At 32.5% G+C, this 18,611-nt stretch overlaps 1 protein-coding gene across 1 annotated transcript; it reads right to left on the bottom strand.

The window, feature by feature from the left end:
• Positions 1-6,675: 6,675 nt before the first annotated feature.
• LOC108376325 (kazrin-like) lies at positions 6,676-16,442 on the bottom strand (the record flags this gene model as incomplete). Its single annotated transcript, XM_017632527.1, has 7 exons — positions 6,676-6,791; positions 11,681-11,825; positions 13,774-13,935; positions 14,556-15,050; positions 15,141-15,328; positions 15,408-15,468; positions 15,537-16,442. Coding segments are annotated over 7 exons (2,042 nt in total), but the record flags the coding sequence as incomplete, so codon positions are not given.
• Between the last annotated feature and the right edge of the window lie 2,169 nt (positions 16,443-18,611).

Below are 18,611 nucleotides of genomic sequence, written 5' to 3'. Positions count from 1 at the left end.
ACATTGCATAACAAATAAAAATAACAAAGAAGAAGAACAACAACAACTCCAGAAAGAAAATCAGTTGAAAAAGACTTGGACAAACTAAAAAAGCGGAACTAAAAAAATACATTGAACTATACCAAATACACATACGAACATAGAGAGAAGTAATTGCAAATGTAGTTGTGTACTATAAAGAAGAAATAAAGTGAAATAAATGGACGCAAGTTGAGAAATAAGGTTTGCTAAAAAAAGTTTTCCAAACTGAACTCTAAATAGTATTGATTGCGAAAGTTATGTAAATGCATTCGAAGCATAAGAAAGTTATGCATGTACATTAGGGCGGGTAAATTTTGTTTGACTATGCCCGTATAGCATAGGAGGATTCTACATGTAATTCTAAGCAAATTTAGCGAAGAAACCATGGGACTAAAATCAATTGGGTGTTTGTCAAATTGCGAAAATAGGTCCCGAAGAAAATGTGAAAATTTTCACTGTTACGCCCTCTCCACCAGAAAAGAATAAGTGTAGAAAGAGATTCCTCATTTCAAAAAACATTATAGCATGTTTTTATAGAAAATTTAAGCACTTTTTTGCGACATTACAGCAAAATGCTAAGAAACCTATTTTCGGAATTTGCCAAACTCCAAATTGATTTTAAACCCATGGTTTCTTCGGCAAATTTGCTTAAAATTACACGTATAATCCTTTTGTGCTATACCCGCATACTCGAAGAAATCTTCTATACAAACTGACCCGTCCTAATGCACATATATTTAGTTGAGGTATATATGCAGTTAGAAGTAAATGGCAATGAGCGGTAACCTACTAACTAAACTGAGGCAGTGCAGCAGATTAAAGCACAAATTATACTATATGCGAGGATAGCATTGTAGATTTCAGTAGAAAAATTTAGCATATTGAGTTTTTGTCGGCTTAAATAAGAGCACAGTTTTAATATTCATACAATTATTATTTTATTTCTATAATAAATAAATACATTTAATACTTATACATAGGTAAGCGTAAAGTAAACTTAAATTTACATTCAAATTTTTTTGTGTGATTTCATTGCTACGGCGACTTATTCGTTGTAGTTGTTATAAGAAAACTCAATGAAATTTCAAAGTATTCATATATGAAAATCGCTCCCAACCTCTACACTCTTATGCGCAAAAATTTTGTGATTTAAAGCCACATCTTTTGTTAAAAAAAATATACCTAATAGCATCGCACAGTTTCCTAAGTAAAAACACTATCAGCTGATTGCCAAAAAATGCGTACAGCTGAGATCGCCTGTTTTTTGACATTTGCCCTAATCTTTTACAATTTCTTTCATTTCTATTACAATTTCTTCCACTTCTATTACATTTTATTCAAAATACACTAACACACGGAACGAAAAACACCAATACTAACCAAAAACACACCTACAGCCTGCCAGAAAAAACGGTAAGAAGAAGAGTTATGTTACTCATGGAATTGTACGATGCCTAATATTACCAAAGCTAAGGATGTGTTCGCGAAGTGTTCATACAGACAACTTTTTCACAAGATTTGTGGAGCTGAAAGCAATCGTTTTTTTATTTTAAATTTTTCAAATTTATGACGCTGATGCGAATAAAAATTAAATGAAAAAGATTTTTCAGGGAAATCTATTGAAGCAAATTGAATAAATATTCTATTAGCTTTTCATCGAAGATAAATTTTGCGATACTGACGATTCCATGCAAAAAGCTTCGCCCCGCTTAGTTTAGTTCGGTTATCCGGCAAAATCTCTATCAGACACATCCCTAATTTGTATTGAAATTGCTTTCAAATATACACCTCGGTGTATGTTCAACTTAACTCACTTCATATTTTTTCAACAAAACCAAAAAATTGTTAAAGAGTTGGAGATGTTTGGAAAACTGATATACATACATAGTTTGGGAAACTTTTGTAAAAAACGTTTGGAAAATATTAGTGTTATTCGCGCTTCTGTTATTCGCTGCATCCTGCGTAAGTGTAACTGGACGAGCATGTGGTTGTTGTTGCATGTGTATTTGATGTACCGCTAGCAACAACAAATCACACGCTCGTGCAGCTACGATTACACAACATACAACGAATACACAGAAGAGCGAATTCCCCTATTGGTTAATAAATGAGCATTGAATCATTGGTATTGTATGCATATGTACATTCGTATGTTTGCACATAATTTTATGTGGAATATTAAAAAGAAAATATTTGCATTTCATAGCGAAGACGTATTAAAAACCTAAAAATGTTGAAATAGGTTGCTCATACGCACCGTCAACTATGCGTGCTCTTGCAAAAAATTAGTGTTTTTGAAATGAATTTGGCTGCAAACGAATCATCTTTCAACTAGAATCTGTTGTCATAAGACTCAATTGTCTTCGATAAATCGAAAGCCGCGTAGGCCTTCAATAATAGGCAAATAGGCAAAATAAAAACATCCAGAGCAAGCAAATATCGACCCACAAACACATTACTACCTTTTAAAAGCTGCTCTAAGCTTCTTATGTAATTCGCGCCATAAAAAAAAAATATTAAAGAAAATTAAATATTTGATAAACAGCGACTAACTACATACAAATGTGTGCATATGGCTCTATGTACATACATATCCATAGGCGCTTTTGTATGCACAACAGCAAGTAATCGTAGTTTATTGAAGCGAAGAGCGAATCGATGGCGGGGACCGTATTTTAAAACTATTGTGTATTTAATGGATATCCTATCGTTGTCAGGTCGGTCTAAATTCAAATAAGGTACACACGTGCATATATGTATATTACACGAGTATGTATTACTAAGCTCTATGTATAATACGTGCATATCTATGTATGTATATATGAACGAGTGGTTCTCTGTATGTACACCAGTACTATTTTAGCAGCTATGTATGTATGTATGTATGTTTTTTGTAAATGTGTATATGTAAATACGTAAAAGAGTGAAAAAAAAAATGTTTAACTACATCCAGCATCGCTGTATATCGATTGTTTGAACGATGTGTGAGAAGTGAATTTTTATTTGAATTTTCTATTTTGTTTGTGGTTTAAGTACATATGTATGTAAATATGTATGTATGAGCAACATCTGCTGCTTGTTGAAGCTGCTGATCAATTTGACCTGTTATTTGAACAAATTTATTTTATCTAAAGCATTTAGTTTGAGCGATTTTAACTATTTAATTGATAATATTTATTTTGAATTTATTTGCTTTTATTTCATTCTTAATTATAACTTCGTGTATAATACATAAAAATTTTGTACGTTGCTAAAGTATTACGTGCATTGAATTAAAAAAAAAAAAAGTTTGTGCTAAATGTTTTTTTTTTTTTTGTTATTTTACTACTCAATTTTTTAGCTTTGTAAACTGACCAGTACGTTTTTTTGCTGCTTAAATTAGAGTTGGTGTGTTGCTGATTATATTTGATATTTAAAGTTTTCGGCTCTTTCTTTGTTTTAAAATTTCCCTACTATAAATTACGTTAAAGTCTTCTATTTCGATTTGTTTGATTCGTTTTGATTTGAATTCATTAGCAGTTAGCTTTAAGTTATTTTTTGGCTTAATATGAATTTATGACCTAATACGTAAATGGTTGATTTCATCCATTTGTATTTTTCATCTGGTTTTTATATTTTTGTAAATGAAATCTAGGTATTAGAAAAATGCATTGTAGTTTAACGTTTGAATATTTGTTATCAGCTTCGATTTTATTTCGTTTTAAAGTATTTTTTGATATATATTTCTTTCTGATCCCTATTTGTGGCATTGCAAATTTTTGCGCCTGCTTAATTTCTGATTTACGTTGTTGTAAAATGCAGTTTAAAGATAATCTTGAAAAGTGAAGAAAAATTATGCAGAATTTAAAAATAAACTATCTGGACTATTACACGTCAGAAAAATCAGCATTTTAAAAGGGTATACCGAATTTCGTCAAACTTTGTGGAATCGTAGTTCTATATTAGAAAATCTGTCATTTAAAAGTATTTTGAAAAAAAATCGAAATTTAAGAAGATGCGCCATTTTGATTTTCACTATTAGTTCATCAAATTTGTGGTATTTTGGACTATTATGCATGGATTTTATGAAGCTTATACAAGTTTTCGCTAAAATTATACATTTGAAAATAAAGTCAATAAAAAAATGAATTTTCATAAAAAGGAATTATTGTTTTTTTACTACTTTTTATAAAAAAATAATATTTTTTTTACTGGAAAGATGTGTAAGTTTCATAAAAATTTTATAAAATTAACGTATAAATTCAAAATGGCGTATCTTCTAAAATATTTTTTTTCGATTCCAGAAGTCTCACGTATGTCCGCATATCCTGAGAAAATGTTAATATTTGAGACGTATAATAAATAGCCCACTTGCAATTTAAGAAATTTGTGCGTACTCTTATATTTGAATTTTTCGTTGATATAAAAAATAACAGTAAATTTGTATGTGTGCGCGTGTTTGTGTACTTTAACAAATATACATATATACCTACCAGTATTTCTATTCACACCAACAAGCTAATAGTTTATGCGTTTCTTTACATTTCTCACTTAAAAATTACTTACGGCTTTAGTTAAATGAAAAGTGAATTTTTAATTCGCCCAATGCATTGGTTGACTTTTGTAGATTGTTTTAATTAAAAGCTACTTATTTTTGTTTTAAACTTTAATCACACTGTATTTGACTTTGTATTGAATATGTATGTATGTATGTATGTATATATCTGGCGCATACGTAGTAACACTGTTGTCTTGCATTGATGTCAATTAAAAACCAAAAGTGCATAATTGTTTAACAGGTGGCAATTGTTTCATGGCATACGTCCCCCGGTTTTTTCTGGATTCTATAACTCATTTGATATTATTTGCATATAGAAATATGCAAAGAACATAGATTATATGTCCTTATGCAAAAAAAAGAAAATATTTAATTTCGATAAGGTACGTCCAATGTATCATGTACAATCATCAACTGTTTACTTTATGCTTCCACAAAAAAAAAACACTATATTTTTTGCCAAATACCTAGAAATATGTATCTGAAGTCAGCTCTAATTTTGCCCATAAATATATGATTCATTGGACAGGGAACCTGTTAATAATATTTCCTTTTTCCAATGTTCTTTATATGGAGTACTAAAATATGCATTGTAAAAATCCTTAGTACTTTTGTATTAAATGTCTAGACGGAATATATGTATATGAATGTGTTCACTTTTGACTGGGGTTTTCAAGAACTATTTTGTTTGCCATCAAATAAGTACATATGAATGTATATACATTAGGCCGTACCACCTTACCAGCAACCAAAATAATGTTCGCCATACAACCCTGGGTCTAAAAGGGATCTCCTTATTTGATTTTTCTGTGACACGTTCGGCAATACAATTTTTTTTTGATTGCCTTGTACCGCGTATTTTTTTTTCAGGTACGGTCTAATGTACATATTTATGTTGATTCAGTATACCTTGTATGTATCCCGTATGCGAAGATTTTTATTGACCAAAGAAGTGTATTACTTTGCAATTTCATTTTCCTTAAATTTTTCCTACTATGTGCTTAAGTGTTTTCCCACTTCCCCATTCGTTAAGTAGCCTAGGCTTACAGCATACAGAATTACGGCAGCAATGATTACAGATTCCATATAAGTGCAATTAAACTGTTAGCTTCCTGTATTTTGGCCTGTCCGTACTGAATATTTTTTAGGCATTAAAATTTTCTCACTTTTCGCTGCTCTTGAATTAGTGCATGGTAACTAAACTGTTCTCAAACGTACGACATTTCTTCTTGAATTATTTCATGTGGAAAGCAGTATTACAGCGTTGAACATATATATATGTAAGCATATAAATAAGATTTTCAAACTGTTCCCACTCATAACTTTGACTCTAAATACGCAATGCGTACGTTGAAAGACACAAGTTTATCTTGCTTAAAAAGAAATAACGTTTTTATGACATAATGAGATTGATTTGAAATTGTTCCCAACCCGATTTTTACGTTTCCTATTTTTTTCAGATATTAATTAAAACGTAACTAATAGCGCGCATTATACCCAAATAAAAGTGTCACAAAATTAAATTAATAAAATATTTTATCTGCGTTTTATTTTCCTCTTTTTTCTCCTTCTTTCCGTTTTCAGCGCCTGTCAAAAAAGAAAATTCCATTTGCTTTATTGTCGGATGCTTCATACAAATTGTAAGGGCATGAGTATTTTCAATACTTCTTTGGCGCTTCACGTGTTAATAGCGTGGGATAGCTGTTCATGACTGATTTTTAAAATAATTTTGTTGATTAAGCCCTCTAACTTCATCTTTTTGCAGAATTTTGATGCAAACAACAGTGCTACCTTCCTTCCATTTTCTTTGTGAAAATTTCCGAGTCATCTTAAACTTAACTTTTTAATACACATTTACAATGGTCAACATCTAGTATATATGTATTTTTCATTTATTCAGTACGCATATCCCAGTTGGCAGCTACTTATTCATAGATTACACATTAATTATTGTATCGCTCAACGGCCTCTACACAAACATTTCTAATTGATTTTAATAATAAAACAATTTCTCCCACACATATGCACATACACATAAAGACATGTACGTAGCTCTATTATACTAACTATAATTGGTAAATATATATGTACGTACGGACATTTAGCAATTCATACTTAAAGCAATGGATCAAATAACTTAACAACGATTTATCTGCCTAGCTGCTTTTGATTTAAGATCAATTGTCGTGAGTTATCCATATGAAATTCTTCCATTTGACAGTAAACAAGGTATCTGCAGAATGCAACGAGGACCACAGATATTCAGTTTATATCATTTGAATTTTTTTTTATTTTTTTTTTTATTTTTTTTTTCAAGTTTGTTGTTGTGGTTGAGGTATGCATGTTTGTGAGAAGAACATATCGTTGACAAAAATGGGAGAAATGACGAAAACGATGTTGGTTAGTTTGGTTTTGCTTTTTTTTGGCTTGCGTATTTTTTTATGACTTTTTATTTCTTCTATGAGAATTCATTATTACAAAATTACTACTTATGTATGAAAATGTTTTCACAAACACATGAAGTTAATGAACTACGAGCAGTAAAAATGGATATAGTGATTAGCAGAAGTACATATATGTATGTATGTGTTTAGCACATACTTTGTACATACATATGTATGTGTGTAAACGCATAGCAAGAGAACACATTTATGTATGTTTGTATTTGTTTTGAAAAAGTATTTATTTAACTTGCTAATGAAGTTCTATTAATGCAATGGAGTAGAGGCGATAATGAAATGGTGTTATGATGATTAAAAGTTAATAGAAATTACGCGAATGCTTTTGAATGCAGATGCGAATGCAGCAAAAAAAAAAAAAAACGTAACTGGCATACACACAGATAGCGGATGCTTGGCGGGGAAGGGAAATGAGATGAATGAAGTTATGATTTCTCATGAACACGCTAAATGAAATGGAAAAAGAGCAGCTCTAGTGTTGGTGGTCTTTTAAATGAAAAATGTATTTCTATTTGTATGGTTGGTTGGTTGTTTTTTTTAGGTTGACTAATAAACCTTGAGTTTAAAAAGAAAGCTAGCTTGTTCCATACATTAAAAAATAACAATCTTATATTTTTGGCAAACGAGACTAAAGTATCGATAAATTATTAAAAATTAGGGCATTTGAAAATATAAATGGTTTCTTCCAGAGCTCGAAAATAACTATTTATCAATTCAAATGTTCGCATGGTAACGCTTATTAAATGAGAAATACGCAAGCAGTCAGTGAATAAAATGATTCTATAGTGGTTAGTGGAGAGTGTGAAAGTTTGTTACCTTTTCACCCCAAAACGGTTCGACGGATTTGGATAAAATTTGGCACATAACATAGTCTAAACCTGAATTAATATAACGTTATATTTTTTTCAATAAAAGTTGCAACCTGTTTAAAAAGTTGATATCAATTAAATTAATAACAGGGCAATTCTGGCTAAGATAGTAGGACAAATGAAAGACAGCATAAAAGTCTTAAATAAAAAGCACTCTCATTCACCACCCGTGTTGAAAAGCTATTTACAGAGAAAGCATCATTTGTATATCATTTAGCTCAGTTGCAATGGCCGAATGGGTAAGGTAGAGGAGTGCCGATTGAGAGTTCCGTGTTGGCGTTCTGACGTAGCGGTTTTTTCTTTTCTAATCTACATTTTTTAAATTTTTATTTAGGTTTTCTGATTTTTATTTTTATATTTTATGTTTTTTTTTCAATTTTAATCTAACTTCTTTTTAATTAAATTTTTTTAATGGTTTGGTTGTTATTGGTTCAAAAATAATATTTTTTTTAGTTTCATAAATTTTTTGGAACTTATTTTATTTTTCTCTTTTTTGCATAATTTTTTTAAGTTAAATTATCTTTTGATTGTTTAGATTTTATTGTGTAAGAAAAAAAACTATTTGAATTTAATTTTTTATTGTTTTGTTAATTGCATTTTCTTTTAACTTTTAGAATTTATCGTTTTAAAAAGAAAAATATAGTTTTTATTTTATTTTATTTTTAAGATCTTATTATTTTCTTTCAATGTTTTTTTTATTTTTTTTTAAATAAAAATATTTTCAGTCTATTTTAATTTTTAAGTATTATTTCCTTCTTTTTTTATTAAATGATTTTCTTTTTCTAATTTAATTTTCCTTTTATTGTTTTAAAGAGAAAAAAACATATATTTTTTTTAATTTAATTTAATTAAAAAAAAACGCATTGTTAAAAAATTGTGAAGAAAGGTTTTTTCTTAACAGCGGTCGGCCCTCGGCAGGCAATGGCAAATATTCGAGTGTATTTCTGCCATGAAAAACAGCTTCTCATAAAAGTAAATCGCCATTCGAAGTTGGCGTAAGACTGTAGGTCCGTAGGTCGAACGAAATAATTCCATATGTATTAGTTATTTAAGAGAAATGCGAAATTAAATTAAATATGGGAGTCAATCGAAAGATGTTTCGTTGCATTGTTAAATTTCTAGTACTTTCTAATTTAACTGAATCAAATTTTTTTAAGAGCTTGTAACACTTTTCAGAATTTTTTTCGAGCAAATCGCTTACGTTTCACACCATTATTGGGCCGTATGAATAAAAACTAAGCACTTGCTTTTTCTTAAAATTTCAGACCTTTTACTCGATTTATTCAAATAAATTAAAGTAAAAGGTCTAAAATTTTAAGCAAAAGCAATTACTTATTTTTTAGTCATACGACCGATTGTAATATGTATTACAGTTAACTTATTGATTTAATTAAATTAACTTTTTAAAAAGGTGGCAACTCTCTTCTAAAATATTATCGAAATAAAGCCTTCTTAAACCTCTTTCATTTCACTCATTAATTTAATTTAAATTATTAACGAGTGGAAACCCTTAACATTAAGCTTTCTTAAATCTCTTTGATTGCAATATTTAATTTACCTTTTTAATTTAATTTAATATAACTTTTTAAACACGTGGCAACTCGCATTCCAAAATACACCACATTTCACTTCAGGTTATAAACTGTTATATGAAAAATTATATCCAAATCATATCCATATCTAAATCTCAGTTGCGAACCGTAACAATGCGCGTAAACGTATATCTCTCCCGAGAGAAACCTTTATGTCGCTGCGTAGTATGACAGGCATCTGAGATATACCGAATTGGTTTTTCTGTTAATAGTTATTTTCGAGCTTTGATTTATTCTATAATTTAGTTAAAAATCCAAATCTAAAAATAGAATATTACCACTGACTTTCTGTTACAAAAAAAATATGTATCCACTTATGTATATATTTATGTAGACAAAAATTACACAGCACAACAACATTTTTGCAAGCTAGTACTTGGAATCAAAATGTGCACTAAGTATTGGATCTAGTTTTTGTGGCATTTTGAGTTTAAAGTGGCAAAACGCGATTTTATGGCACTTTTTTTTTACTTCGACAGAATAAAAGCCAATAAGAATAAGGCGCGCAATCAAGATTTTACTAATAAAGAACTTTCCGAATTTTGCGTGAAATATTTCTCCATCAAATCCATCCGTGGATTTCTGAGTGATCACGAGCCAATTATATTGGAAAATCATACTTTATTGGAGAATATGACTATAAGTGTAAATTTTGTGTTCCTTGGTGATAAGCTGTAGTACTAAAAAATGGGGCTCAAAAATTCTATCCGAAGAAATGTAGCAGTCAACTAGTTTTATGTCGAGGGCTGATTCTTGCAGAGACAAAGATGTAAATCTAGTTACTGCTGACAAGAGTATGAGCACACATCTTAAGAATTCTGAATTGATGAAAAAGAACCCGGCAAAACTTTTAGGGGTGGTATTCACGCCCTTTCGCTAGAACAATACGACGTGAGAACTGCAATAATACGGTTTAAAAACGACAAGAACACCCGGAGTCGACAACGTAACTACTGCGCTGTTTAAAGCCGGTAGCGAGTAGAAAAATTCATCAAAATTTCGAACTTTTTAGTATGGAGGAAAATGACTGAGACTAGCAGCCAAAAAGTTGCCAGAAATCAACTGCAAGTCCTAGCTAATGGGCAACAAAGCGGCATACGAAATTTTTTTTCTAAAAGTTCGATTCAAAACGTTAGAATTTTCGTAGAAAGTTTGAAATTCGGACTAACCTAATAAGATAGTTATCTGCACTTTCATAAAAAATAATAAACGTTAAATAAAAAATTTAGTATAGACTTGTTAAAATGCCGCGTCTCTATTTCTTTGCCCGACACCGTATAGTCCTGTATAGATTAAAGAATTTTAACGTTTAGCATATACATTTTTGAATGTTGTTTTTGTTTACCTTTTCATCCGCTGCTATAAAATGCAATGGATTTGATAAATTTGGGGAGAAATGTGTATCTGATCACACCAAACTCAATAAATTTTTACCGCATGGAATCTATTTATTTTATCTATTTAGCAAAGAGTTCTGCCCTACCTCAGAATTCTACTCTAATTTAGTATTCTATTACGGGATAAAAAAAAAAATATTTCAAAAACTAGAGCCAATTGCAACATTTATAACTTTAAGTTCTTTTACTGCCTATAAAATTTTATTGGAGTTAGCTCTAGCTTTGCTGAAAAATTTTGTTGGCTAGTGTTATTTAACCACAAATAAATTTTTTTTAATTTTTAGAAAAAATGTCCGTGCTGCCGATAACATTTCATTTTCATAAATTTTTAATTACATAAATAGTTTTTAAAATTACGTGTGAGGCAACTACCTGCCGTTTATGTACTGTTTCTCATTGTAAAGTGATTCATCTACATATTTTATGATGCTTAACTATTTGTATGGCAATGTGCTTGATTGCAAACTATAAAGCTATATGATTGGTGAAAAAAAAAATTATAACAAAATATAATAATAAAAAAAAAATCAATTTAATAAACCCAAAAAATAATAATAACAACATATACATATTGAAATATTTTTTCAACTCAAAAGCAGGCAAATATTTATATAATTTTGTTTTTTAATTTTTATAAATGAAAAGGACATGTATGTATGTTTATCTTCATACTAGCAAATACATTTAACAACAAAAAAATTGTATACACACTTACGCTACATACACACACAGATATACGAGTACATTTGTTGATATGATAGTACGGAGGATAGATAAAAAAAGAGTAATTGTAAATATTTCTTACCTTGCAGGCAAAATGAGCGCATCGAATTCTGTGGTGAGATGTCGTCTTATAATATTTTTTGATGGTGGTATACCCAGTGCTGTTGCCATGGTATCGCCAGAAAATGATGGTTCCAATACGACAAGGCCGCCATGCACACCGCTGTCTGTAAAAGTGTAAGAAAGAAATTGAAGCAAAATCAAATTAGTGTTTCGTAGAAATGATTTATATGTAACTCTTGAAAGTCAATATGTTTTGATTTTTTATGGGTCCCCCATTGCATTTTTGGGTTTTTAGATGACCCACAAAAAATAGTTAATATTGAAAAATGGTTAAATAAACAATTGAATGCTGATATTGTAAATCTCCAGAAGAGAAACAAAGTTAGTCAAATGGGCAACTCACTTAGAGCCTGCAGGCCCATTGTGATACCACTGTAAAACACGAGAAGCTTAGTGACTATTCTGCATAGAGCCATTTTGAAGTCCTTATGAAGCCTATGATTTGCTTTGTTCCTACACCGCATAGTTCCGTAAGAGAGCCAAGACCGTGTCTACCTACATATAAAGCCCGCTCTGCAGCTAAAGAAGAACTCTTCCTCTTTCTCATCTCTGCAACTTCTGCAACAAACATGGGAGATATGACCATCGAAATGTTCTATATTGAGAGGTTGAGCAGTTCTTCCGTTTTTTCATTATCAATTTGTGGCCATAGTAGCCTAGTTGTAGTACAATTGCCCTCGCCCAACCATGACCTATTGGCCTCTTGAATAATGTTACTTCTACTCCTTGATTTGCAGAATGCCATGGATACAGTGATGCCAGACATTCCCTGTTAAATTACCCACGAAAATCGGGGGAAAATCCCTCAACTACCCAATCTTAAAAATTTGTCCCACAAAATTCCCAATGAATTGAAAACCTATATTTCTGTACTAAAAAATTACCATTCATGTTACCTTAATATATAATATTCTTTCGAAATTCAATGGTTGGTAGATTACTCACAAATGGTCGTAACAGAATTTTAAAACATTTACCACATTCATAAATTATATTAAAACCCAAGATTTTGAAGAAACTCGTTTTGTGATTTTATGGTTGAATACTTTGTTGATTTTAACGTTGAAGCACTTGACTTTTTTTTTGATTCAAAAGCAACCGTTATTTTATATATATATGTAAATGTATAATTTAACATTTCATCAGATATTTGTTCCACTTTCTGCTTTAATCAGCACTTGAATTGGTTAAAGGGAGAAAATTGTCAAAATTGTCCTTATAATTTTTATATTTATACGTAAATTTACTCCACATCTTTAGAACGATTAATTTCGTAAGAGTGTCGAATATTCCTGAATAGTGATTAATTGTGCATCGATAATTGTTTTAAATGAGAATCCCTATTTTCCCCCTTTTAATAATTTTTCACTGCAAAATATCCCTAAAATAGGAAAATGACTCACAATATGTGATCACTGCATGGATATCCCAATCTTACCTCTGTTTTTACGCAGTGCAAGACTGGTACCTTTTCTGGCCAGCTAATTGGCTCTGAAATTTCCAATTTATTGAATTTTCGTGAGTTTTGCACAAAATTTAGAGATTTTATTTTTATGTTTTTTGGTGTAAAATCAACTATATTTTTATATAAAATTATCGAAAATAAATTGGAATAAAAAACTTTGCATATATGGCGAAAAATTCAGTGTGTTTGTCACTGTAAGGTGGCCATAATTCTCCTAAAGTTAACTTAGCTATTAACAGTTGAAGTTGAACGATTTGAAGAAATACATGATTAGTTGGAGTCACGAAAAAATCCAAACTACATACGACAGATCGTATCTCCAAAGAAAAAATATAAGAAAATTTCCTCGAATACGTCCTAGGTTATTTCATGTAACGAACCCATAAAAAAATTTGAAGCGAATCGAAATTGTGACACCAAATTTGGTGTCCGAAATGAAGACGGGCCTGCTATCATTTTTATTTAATTTTTTTTTTTTTAATTCCAAGTGTAAATCTAATTTTAATACACATATTTGTATGAAAAGTGGTAGCGAAGAGGGAAACTTTTTCAACATTACTTCGAAAATGCAAAGATAAAAAGCTTACCTTTCAAGTTATCAGCGTATTCTCCTAAATCAATTGATCTGGCCCAGCGAATGAAACGTTGATTTGTCCACACAATTGGATCAGTGTCCACATTTTCTGATTGTACACGACGCATAGCCAAAGTTTGACGATCATATTTCACAATACGAAGCACATGAATGCCTAAGGAAGACATAAAGAAAATGGTTTACAATGCAGGGACGCTAAAATGAGATCAAAATACGCAGCGCACGTAAACATAATTTTAGGTCGTGCATTGCGAATCGGGACACTACTTTTCTAGAACAGGTCGTTTTCCCCAAGATATTTTCGTTTTAAGTTTGCATTGCGAAGGAAAAAAGCAAACTTTCACATGGAAAATGTTACTCATACGCCAGATACGAGCATTAACGGGTACGGCCATGTACGATATGGCGTATGAGTAACATTATTTCCTGGCCCTATTTGATAAAAATATTTTACATTTTCAGTTAATATTTTTTGTTATTTATTATTGTATATGTATCCATCGGTTTTCATCGTTAGTAGCTTACTTTTTTTGCAAAACAAATGAGTATGTATTATTTTTTATTTTCCTTCCCTGCCAAAATTTGAACTTTTTTTTATAAAATAAAAATAGTAATATCTGGAGAAAATGAGCTGCTCTAGAAGCGGTATATTGATTCGTAATCTACGCTCCAATCCCAAGGTAAGCTTTTAATATTCGTCTTCAGAAACTAATTAAATGTTTAAAAAATAAATAAAATAGCTTTTATGAATAATACTCTAAAATGTTTACTCACCATGTACAATGCTCGCTTGATGGAATTTCCTCGTCACCCCCAAAAATTTCTCCAATTCCTTCTTCGACAGCGTATCGAGCATGCGCGCATCGACCAGCGAATGCAGAAACGAGTCAGCATATTGTGGCAGCCCAATGTCAGGTAGCCATTCGGATGCCACCCAGGTGTGTCCCAGCTGTGTGATCATGGGGTAGCGCACCATTTCCGGACGACGCTGCTCTTCAATTGCCAAGCGTAGCTTCTTGCGATGCATGGGATGCACTAATCCCAGGCCCGCCTCCAATTCACCATCATTCAGCTCAAGCAGTACTTTGCCGCTTTTCACATTCTCCGCACAACGCGTGCTGTACTGGGGCATGCCGAGCGCTACCTCTAACCAGGCGAGTACCTGTGAGGCACGCCACCTTTCCATTGGCAGTTGTGATGCGTCGCGCAACAGGCGCAATTTCTCAGCATAGCCCTCTTCGGAGAGTGGACTCCAAGAATAGTCTGCGTCTGAAAGATAAGGAGTTACTAGAATACACAATTTTTGTTATTAGTGGGTTAGTTTTTGTGCGAGGGTATTAGTGATTGATCTACACTTACACTCTGTAGCGCCATCTGCCGACAGAGCTTTATTTTTATTACGCGAACGTGCGAAAACACGAGAAATGCTACCCCAAGTGCCGCCGCGCCCATTACGCGCGCTTAATGTACCGGTTTTGGGCGCGAATTTGCGCGCAACTGCGCCAGGACCATCCGACTCCACGGGCGAGCCGAGCTGCTCCACAGATCTGATAGTGAAAAAATAATAAAAAATAAAAAATCAATAAAACGGATTCGTGTATTTTTAATTCATATACAAAACTTTACCTCGAATAGGCGGCAGAGTTCAAAGGCGACAAAGTTGGGCTACGCTCCTTTGGTGTACCATCTGCAAGAAAAATATGCACAGTTCAATATATAGTACATCTACACAGCTACCATCCAATGCTCACTCACATTGATACATATTTTGACTGGAGACCAATGAAATGCTGTCTGGGTCAACTGTTATGCATGGTCCATTCTCGCAAGTACCATCACTGAAGTTCAAATCTCCACCGGTGCTCTCACGGTCACTGCTATTCCGCAAACCCGAATCGTTTGAGCACGAATTGCGATCACCCGCCGTTGCGCCTGAGCCACCGCTCAAACTGCTGCTAAACGCCGACAATGAGTTCGAGTTGCCACGCCCACTATCATCTGTGCGCATGCCACTGTTCACAGTCACTGTTGTGGCCAGTTGATTTATCATACCCGAAGTGGCTGACGGTGGTGTAAGTGGAGCGAAGGAGAGCAAACTCTCTTGATCTGACAAACAGCCGGAAAGTTGGCGACGCGCCTCCTGCAACTGATCTTGCAGCCGCTGTAACTGTAAGTCGCGCGCATTCAACTGCTGTGCCAGCGCCAATGAACGTTCGGCTTCGTCGCGCGCCTGTTTCAACAATTGCCAACGTTCGCGCTCTCGATCACCTGTCAGTTTGGCATTATTCGTTTCAGTCTCGCGCACTCGATCTTGGAAATTTCGTATAAAGTCGCGCAGTTCCTGTTCTTTGTCCTGCAGCGAGGCGCAAAGTTGTTTCACCTGTGCAAGCAGTTCACTCTTGTCGCTACGCAGCTTCTTGCGTTCAATGCGTAGCGTCATTATTTGGGTTTTAGCCGAACGCAGCTCGGCTTCGAGACGATCAACGCGTTGCTGCGGCATGCCACCGCTGCCATCGGTTGAATGTGCATCGCCACAGCTATTCGAATCTGAGAGATCGACGCCGCCGACAGCGCCCTCTGGGGAATTTTCCAACAGTTTCCGAAGGCGATTGATTTCAGCGTTGAGCCGCTCATTTTCCTCGCGTAGTTTTATGGGAGAATCTGAAAATATAAATAAAATAGGTTTTTAAATTAATTTACACCAAGATAAGTACTAAAAGAAATATTTTTAAAATCTATTCTGCATATATTTATTACGCGAAGGGATTTTTTGTAAAGGTCATCAGATCTGCACCTTTCTGTCGATTTTCAAAAACGAGGTATCAAATTAATCGTTTGTCAAAAGTTAGTTGCCAGATTTTGAAAAGTTAAGTTCAAAATATTTAAAAAGTTAAACCAATCAATACAAAATGGGTATCAATTGAAATGGTTGTAACAACTGGTTTAACTTTTGAAATAATTTGAATTTATTTTATTTTTCGGCAAAAAAATTAAAAAAAAATCTATGGTAATTTTTAGCCACTTAAAATTTTCACATTATTACACTAAAACTGAAAGGGCTATAAACTCCAGAAAAATCTAAAACTTCTGAGAAATTTTGAAATTTGGATGAAAATTCGTTGCATTTTCTTATTTTTCTACAAAGTTTTTTAAACTCGGATTTATATGGGTGTTGTTGGAGAATGAACTCTATTTAATTGAAAATTCTTAAAAATAAATAAATAAACATAAGTGGAAAACAATATTTTTGACCCAAACTATATGACCAGTTTTTAATTTGCCCAAATGTATGTCCATTTGTTACTATCGAGTCCACATTTTTAACCATTTTACAAAAGCTATCTTGCCACTACTAATTTTAAATGTTCAGTTTATAAACAACCAAAAGTCCTTAAGTCCCATTCATAATTTATAAATAACTGTGCTCAAGTTTTCTACATCATTTTTTGAAAAGTGATCTGACTTAATCGCAACACCCTTATATTTAATGGCATCCTCTATTTTGCCAGATTGGCTCAAATTTTCGAGATAACGGTACTGGAAAGTTCCTGCGGGGCCGCTAAGATTCCGTTTCAAAACACTGGAATTAAGAATATTATCGATTCTATTTTTTATAATTACGGATAGATACATGTTTACTGGGTACAAATTTTGTGGTCAATAATTGTGAAGCCATCATTATGAAAATTTTGGGTTTTAAAATTTTTCGATTAACAAAGCTCAATTTAAATTTAGGTCGCTGATTTTGGGTGCTTCTTGTACTACCTAAAAAAAAACTGAACCGAAGCTTCTGGGTAGAGTAAGAAGTAGTAGCTCAGTTTCTACTCTATTTTTACATATTTTCGTGTTTAGCTATAATCTTTATAATAATAAATAGTACATTTTTTTAACAGCCTCTTTCCCTTTCCACTTTTATCTACTTATTTAAATAGTTGTATGATAATTTCTTATTACATAATCACGCCTCATATACAAAATATTCCATGAAATCTTTGCAAAGCTTAATGAAATATAAATGCAATTATTTCGACATCAACACAAAACTTCTCATTAACAAATCTAAAAGACAAATACATAGTCAAACATCAACATGGGACCTAACAACTAGAAATAAGCGAAAACAAACAAATCAAAGAACGGATACTTGAATGGCGTTGTTGTGCGAAGTCAGCAATGATCAACGAAATTAGCGCAAAATAAACTTCAACAATGACAACAAAAACCAGAATAAAGACGCTGCTAATTAAGAGCACATCAGCAATCTAAAATAATATGTAGCATCAAGGGTATGAAGGATATGCTTTGTAAACAAATATTTAAATATTCAACAATACATACCACACGCACAAATAAATTCATTAAATTGGCACATTTGTACTGTCAGAGAATATACACAATGGGCTTAAATGATTGCTTAATGGGTGGAATCGAAAGGCAAATATGCACAAGTGAGCAAATACAAGAACATTAATTGTAAATATGTCAATAATGATGAATTACTCGTACAATGTAATAAGATGTTAGCAGTGGTGTAGTCAAGGTAGGCGGACCTTTTGAGATACTTAACCATTGAGTGCCTTTTATATATGCAATTAACTCGGTGTATCAGTTATTCGAATTCAAGCCTGAAAGAAATGTTTGGTGAACGATAAATGACACTGAGGAGCATAGCACAACACCGAAACCGGTTTGCCTCCGTACAAAATTGATTTCAAACTACATCATCCTCTCATCCTGCCAGACGAATTCAACTGACTGTAGGTCATTTGCTTGAAATTTGGTGTAAATTAATAGCCTAATCGTATAAGCGACAAAATATTGATATCTTTT

The sequence above is a fragment of the Rhagoletis zephyria genome, unplaced genomic scaffold (assembly GCF_001687245.7).
Source record: "Rhagoletis zephyria isolate East Lansing unplaced genomic scaffold, Rhagoletis_zephyria_1.1 Rzeph_scaffold_10265, whole genome shotgun sequence".
Lineage (NCBI taxonomy): Eukaryota > Metazoa > Arthropoda > Insecta > Diptera > Tephritidae > Rhagoletis > Rhagoletis zephyria.
This window is presented reverse-complemented; position numbering and strand designations above follow the sequence as displayed.